The 6,970-nt window shown below is 46.7% G+C and overlaps 1 protein-coding gene across 1 annotated transcript in view; it reads left to right on the plus strand.

Annotated features, from left to right (window-relative positions):
* LOC104621054 (filamin-B) overlaps positions 1 to 4,724 on the plus strand; it is a 48,429-nt gene extending 43,705 nt beyond the window's left edge. The window contains exons 44-46 of the mRNA XM_010287440.1: positions 1,614 to 1,832; positions 2,777 to 2,980; positions 3,696 to 4,724. Coding sequence (XP_010285742.1) covers positions 1,614 to 1,832; positions 2,777 to 2,980; positions 3,696 to 3,883 — 611 coding nt within the window. The 3' untranslated portion in view covers positions 3,884 to 4,724. The remainder of the gene's footprint in view (positions 1 to 1,613; positions 1,833 to 2,776; positions 2,981 to 3,695) is intronic.
* The last annotated feature ends 2,246 nt before the right edge of the window (positions 4,725 to 6,970 follow it).

Here is a 6,970-nt window from a genome sequence, read left to right on the forward strand (position 1 = left end):
AAATGATTTTTTTTTCTTCTTTTTGATACGCAAGACGATAGCTAGTTCCCTTTACCCTATCTACTGCTGTGTTTTGTCAATTCCATTTTAGACCTTTTTTGTCTCCCTGGAAAATACTGCAGTTATTCATTCAAAGCTTCTGTTGTTCTGGAGAAACCAAGCAGTTGGTTTTGGAAACATGTGGATATACTATATAAAATAAAGATATTATAACCTGTGCTGCTTTAATAGGTGGAAACAAAAGCAATCATTAATACTAGCCACTGATGCATCAGGGACAGGGGAATTTTTCTCCATCTGTAAAGGTGTTTGGGGTTGTTTTTAATCTAAACAGACTGTTTAACTTCAGCAAAGTTACTCTGTGCCCCCTTGTTGAATCCTGGCTGCTGCCAAAAGCTCAGTGCCCTGGGAGCTGCTGAGCAGCGTTTCTGAACAATGACCTAGTGTAGAGGTTTCAATAGCCGGTGGCCGAGCACCTGGAACGTCCCCCCGGGAGGGGCGTGCGTCTGCAGCCTCCAACAATGCCAGCCTTCATTTGGGGCACAGGGAAAAAGCAGTGACTTCGGAGCAAGAAGTCTTCAGTGAGAAGCCGGGAAGCTTGCTGGCTTTGGAAATTGATTTTCCTCTGGTTGAACGGTGCATCTTGCAAGCTGACCACCTTACACCTCCCAGGCAGGCAGTGCCAGTGAGGTTTACTGCTAAAGCGGTGGAAGATGGTACCATCCCCTGTGGGAGCCGGGTTCTTCCAGCACTGCGACACAGCAGCCTGTTGTGTGGAGAGGCTAGAAATGTCTCTCTAGTTCATCACCACACTTGCATGCTTCAGTCGCAGCTGTAGTAAACTTTCCCATAACTGTCCTGGTTTTGATTGAACTCAAGCACTTTATTCCTCCACAGCAGTATCTGATACAACAGCCCAAAGATCATAAATATTTGAAGCCACAGTTTGACAGTAAATTATTTGGGGGCTGAAAGCCTTGCTTAATTTTTTCTTGTGTTCCTGGCATTGTGTCATTGGCTTAGTATTAGCAGCAGTAATTCAGCTGTGTTAACCAGATGCTGTAATTAAACAAGCTTTTGTTTCCACAAACTGCTTGGAGTGCTGTTGCCGAGCAGTTCAAACACCCGTCTCCTCCAGGAGATCTCCTGCCCCTCGTCCCTCTTACTTTCTTGTGGGCTCTTCACTGCTGACTTAGGGTCCAGGCAGTGAGGCGGCTCCGAGCTTTCCCAGGCGTAGCCGTGCAGGAGGCTGTGCTGGCACAGGCTCCGACACCCAGCAGAAAGGTTCTTTTTCTAAGAGTTTTCTCCCCAAGCCAGTCTTTCGATGACGAATTACTTCCTTTTCGGTCCTGAAGGGCTCTCCTGACCCCTTGTCCCACGCAGTCACACAACGTGAGTGGAGGAGGGAGCCGGGGTGCCGGCGGGGAGACTGCGGGGGTGCGGAGCCCCTGGTCGGGGCTGTCCGCGCGAGGATGCTGGGGGGCGGCGTGCTGTCCCTCCCTGCGTGCAGCCTTCTCTTACACCAAATTACCCGTCCCTGTTGAATAACTGAGGCTGCTTGTGTAACATCGGGTGTGAGGAAGAGTGTGTCTTACTGTGCTACATCTTTCTAGGATTGCAGTCGGAGTTTTTCATTAACACGACCAAGGCTGGTCCAGGTACCCTCTCTGTTACAATTGAAGGGCCATCAAAGGTGAAAATGGACTGCCAGGAAACTCCAGAAGGTTACAAAGTCATGTACACACCCATGGCTCCAGGAAACTATTTAATTGGAGTTAAATATGGTGGACCTAACCACATAGTGGGCAGCCCCTTCAAGGCAAAGGTTACAGGTAAAAAGCTAACCAGTATTTACTGTGTGCCTGAAGTAGTTTGTGTCATTCAGCAAATATGCCCCTCCGAGATAGTGCGGCATTCAGTTTTAGATGCCCAAAAACATGAGGTGAAACGTTTCTCCCCATTGCCTCTGCAGCCTAGATGAGGGATATCAGAAGAGGCTACAGGAGCATTAGTCATGGAGGTTGCCAGCTTGACTGTGGAGGGCTGTAAAACAGCTTCATGGGCGTGTGTTAAATCCTCAGCTAGCGCTAGGGTGTTGCATTGGCAGTGGGGAAATACGACTCATTTACCCGCTTCCCCCCCAAAGCCTGAAACTTGGTCACCTGTAGCATAATTGATGCCCTTGGACTGACTTATTTTGGTGCAGTTGCCACCTAACCAAAGATGTCTAATGTCTGGGAGGCTTTTAGGTGATGTGAGGAAGGCTGGTTTAGGAAGCTCTTTCTCTCTTCAGTGCTGTGTTTAAGCACAGACTGGAGTTCATCTCTGCTGCTGCCCCGAGCCAGTGAACCCTCTCCTGGTGCCCATGGCATGGTGATGTTCTTGGGACTGGATGTCAGGGGCTGCGCTCCCCCGGGCTGGGTCATGCTCTGCTTTCAAAATGGGTTATTGCAAAATTGCACCTGCTTTTCTGCCAACTCGAGTAATTTTTGGCATTTGGTGATTGGAGCACAATTAACTCTTCTCAAGCAGCCAGCTTTGCTTAATGAATCCTGAAGTTCCTGTGGTCCTTTAACCACTCAAGGGCTCTGGGATGGGATTGTTGCCAGCGTTGCTGGAAGATGTCGGCTAAAAACCCAAGTAGGAAATTGCTCCTCTCTGAAAATGCATTTTGGATGCAGAATGCATGCTAGTCATTAGCAGGGTTTCAAAACCTCCTGGTAAATGCTTTTCAGATGAGATGAATCTGAATGTCAGAAGTGTTTTCTGTTTCCAGGACAGCGACTGGTTAGCCCAGGCAGCGCCAACGAAACCTCTTCCATCCTGGTAGAGTCAGTGACAAGGTCATCAACAGAAACTTGCTATAGCGCCATTCCCAAATCCACCTCAGATGCCAGCAAAGTGGTTTCCCGGGGAGCAGGACTCTCAAAGGCTTTTGTGGGTCAGAAAAGCTCCTTCTCTGTGGACTGCAGCAAAGCAGGTACGGGTACAGGAAGCAGCTGGATGTCAGAGTGGTTTAGCTGGACATTTTTTGCCCTAAACCAGCTTGCAAAGTTAAAATTCAGAGCTTGAGGTGATGATCTGCTTCTAAACGAAAACTCTAAATGCTACATGGTGCTCACCACGTCAGTCCTAATGTAGAGGCTGTAAAGATGCTGATTTCTCTCCAGGTGGCTTTATCTGAGCCAGCTGCACCTGAAAGAAACCGTGGGTTATGGCATGAGAACAAACAGGTTGCTGAACTTAAGCAACCCTCGTGGTGCATTGTAGCATGTAATGCAAGGTGTTCCTGTGAGCCGTGAGCGCTGATCATCATCATCTGGGAGCTTCGCGGTGGGTGGATTACAGGCCAGCCGTGTTAGCTGGTCTCTGCTATTAGCTTCTGATGAAGTACTTTAAAGGCAGTGCCTGCTCGCTTTCATGAGCAGCGTTAATGTCTCGTGTGCTCTAGTTAGGTAGTGGTAGCCTGTCAGGTCTGGCAAAATGCACAAATAAACCCTTGCCTCTATGAGGTTGAAGGTTTTTTTTTTAAATAAAATTCCTGCTTATACCAAATTAGCTTAGCCATACCTCAGACTACCACTCTGTGAATTAAAATAACTAAATCCTTGTGTTACGGGGGTAATGTATGATGGTACAACCATGCTTGTTTGTTTAAGCTTAGGAATGCTAACAGTCTTGTTATTTTGCTGTAGGTTCAAATATGTTGTTAGTTGGCGTCCACGGACCTACAATACCGTGCGAAGAGGTATCCATCAAGCATTTGGGCAGCCATCAGTACAACGTAACCTATGTCGTCAAGGAAAGGGGTGACTATATTCTGGCGGTGAAATGGGGTGATGAGCATATCCCTGGGAGTCCCTTCCACGTCACTGTTCCTTAAACTCGCCGAGCATCAGAGTCGATCTTTGCGTTTGCAATTCAGATGTAGAGTTATACTGGGTGCAGTCCTGTTGCAAAATTCAGTATCTAGATACACACGGCTCACATTTCAATACAGTCAGAAGTAAACTCTGTAACATTATTTTTTTACAAGCATTTCACTTCCACTTACCAACCTAATGTCAATCTATTTAATGTCCTCCTCAAATTGTACCTTTGCAGTACTGTCCGGGTCACTGTTAGTGTTTTGGAGAATCATGCGGATGACTAGACACTAATTTCCCTTGCGGATGTTAAAGACTTTAGATACTAATTGAAAACTGGAATTTGTCTTTGTAATTGGGTATCTTAACTACTGATTTTATTTGACTGGAGACTTTACGTTTTAGTTATGGAATATGACTTGGGCTGTCCCCAGTTCAAATTCTTTCTGTAAAGAAATGAAGTAAAACTGGTACTATAATAGGTGCCTTTGTATACTTGATCAATTTTAACGCTTAACATTATAAAAAGCTACTAAAAGTGGCTTCATCACTCAAATTTAAAATGTTTCTGAAAAGGCTTTGCTAATGGTTTACATTTAGGAAAAAATTATCTTTTATAGCAAACCAAAAGCAGACTGAAAATGACTTCCTGGAAGCTTTCAGCCTTTCTGCATTAACGCTTTGTAAATCTAGACAGGTAGCTTTTTGGCCATGATGCTAGCAAATGTGGGTTTTAATTAGCTTGGGATTCTGGTGAGATTTCTGTAACTTTACAGGTAACTCCCCACACTCTTTTTGATTTATTTTAAGAACAACCCCTGGTTTAGGGGCTTTATTTAACCCAGCCAAACTCGCAGAGCCAGGTGTAGATCTCACTGGCATGACCCGACATTGATGCGGGTCAGAGCACAGCGGTGTATCGGGAAGCTGATCAGCTGTTTCCCTGAAGGCTGCGGGCCAGGCGAGTAGCTGAGATGGTGCAAAGAAGCCAGCCTGGGGATGGGACCCCACATCTGTAGTCAGGTATGGGGCGGGAGAGAGGACGGGTGTGCGAATTTACCAGTAACAACAATACCAGCCAACAAACCCATCTTTGGAAGTCGTTTCATTATATCTCGGTCCAAGGACATGCCTGAAGCACACTTATCTCTCCTGAAAACCCCTTCGCGCTGCAAAAAAAAAAAAAGGGTCAGGGAGTGAAAACTTCCATTATAGCTTGTCTGTTTGTCCTGGATTACTCCATGCTACTTCCCAAGTGCGTATCTGAATTGCTGTCAGCTGCTGGGGCTTTAGTAAACTCTCCAAATGAGCTTTAACTCTGCGATTAGGAGAAGGTAGGATTTATTGAAAACCTGTTGAAATGTCACTGTCTGTCCCTAGGGAGAAGTTCATGCTTAACGGTTCTGTAGTTACGTGCACTACTCACCAGCACAGTTATTGGGGTAATAAAGGAAGGTTGGGGTTTTTTTACTGTGCTTTTTTTGTGCCTTAATGTGAAATGCTCACTACATTGTAAACTAGGAAGTAAAAGCAAAATAAACTGGAATAAAATGCAGGATTGTAAAATTGTATCTTATAACTTATTAAATAGAAATGTTTGCTTCATTAAAATGTGCATGTTAAACGACGTTGGTTTCTTTTCATATGTAGTGATAAAGTTCAAACTAAAACTACAGCATGCAGCAGCTTCAGGCAGACCGAATAACCCCCGGCCCGTAAGCCATGCAGCTACCTGTGAAAAACTTGGGCATAACTTCAGTGCCATTCTTTTTTTTTTTTTTTTTTCTCTAAAACTTACCCCCCTCCCAAAAACAAAGTATCTGGGAAAAATTTAAGCCATGACATAAACGTCCTGGGCAGCAGCAGGCACAGTGTGAAGGGGGCATGACACGGCCGTGCCGGTTTTCCCCTGCGTAGACCCTGGGTACTGGGCAGCGGAGCTGGGGAGCGGCGTGGCCCCAGCGGTGCCGGCAGGTCAGATGGGTCTGATCCCGGGGCGCTGCCCGCGGCACCCGCCGGCTCCTCCGGGCTCCCTGAGGTTGTTTGCAGAAGGTGGTTCCCAGGTTCCTGGTGCGGCATTGCACCTGGGGCCGGCCAGCTCCGGCGCATGGCCATGGAAACCAGCAGATGTTTTCCCAAACACGGCTCCTGCTGGAAGCCCTGCTGAAACCTGAGATGCGGTGGCTGCCAAGAACTTTCCTGCCCCAGGTTTATCAGATTATTTCCTTTTTATAGTTAACTGTGTTTCATTAGCTTTGTGCTATGTCAGCCTGAACCTCCTACTCCATGTTTTCAAACAAAACAAAAAAACCTGGATACAGCTCTTGGGTTGAGTAAACCTTGAGAGCCTTGTGCCTGTGTAACTCCTATTTCCCAGTAACCCTGCTCACCTCTGGCCTTCTCTTGCCTGTTGCCACTTGGTGTCTTGGTCTAATTGCCCTAAGCTGAAATTAATAGGAGCATTCAGCATCTCTGAAGTTGATGGGACCCCGATTGTTACCTTGTCTGAGGTTACCTCCAGCAAAAACAGCCCTACTCCAAGCGAGCAATTCTGCCTTGCCTGGCACAAAATAACTTAGCAAGGACAGCAAGCACCTGGTGGTGGTGATGAGAAGAGCTTTTGTGCAACTTCGCTGCGTTGGTCTTCTTCGGCAACAACATTCAACCAACTCTGGCAGCTGAGGGATGACCTTTTATTGGGCACAAAGTGGTGTGTTAGGCGGGCACTGTGCTCTGCTTTTGGGCTTCAGCATCTTGATGAAGGTTTCCACTTGCAGTGCCCACCTTAGCAGGCAGCTGTGGGGCTGGAGTGTCGGTGTACCGGGTTACTGGCATCCCAGTGCCTCTTGCTGGGTAGACTTGCAATGGTACGAGATGCGCTTTCTTCATTATTTACAGAGGACTGGTGTGGACTTTCACCTCTAGCTGTGGAAGTGGGTTTTTCCTGGAAATTTGGTTGAACTTAAGTTCTTTTCCTTTGTTTATAATCTCTCTCCTTAGTGGTAGTTTGCAGCAGGATTTGGCTACCTGGTACCTGTTAGTCCCACTGGGAACTCATCCATCTCTCCTCCACTGGCCCAACCTGCTCTGCAAGCACTTGGCTA

This window comes from Phaethon lepturus, unplaced genomic scaffold (assembly GCF_000687285.1).
Source record: "Phaethon lepturus isolate BGI_N335 unplaced genomic scaffold, ASM68728v1 scaffold33705, whole genome shotgun sequence".
Classification (NCBI taxonomy): domain Eukaryota; kingdom Metazoa; phylum Chordata; class Aves; order Phaethontiformes; family Phaethontidae; genus Phaethon; species Phaethon lepturus.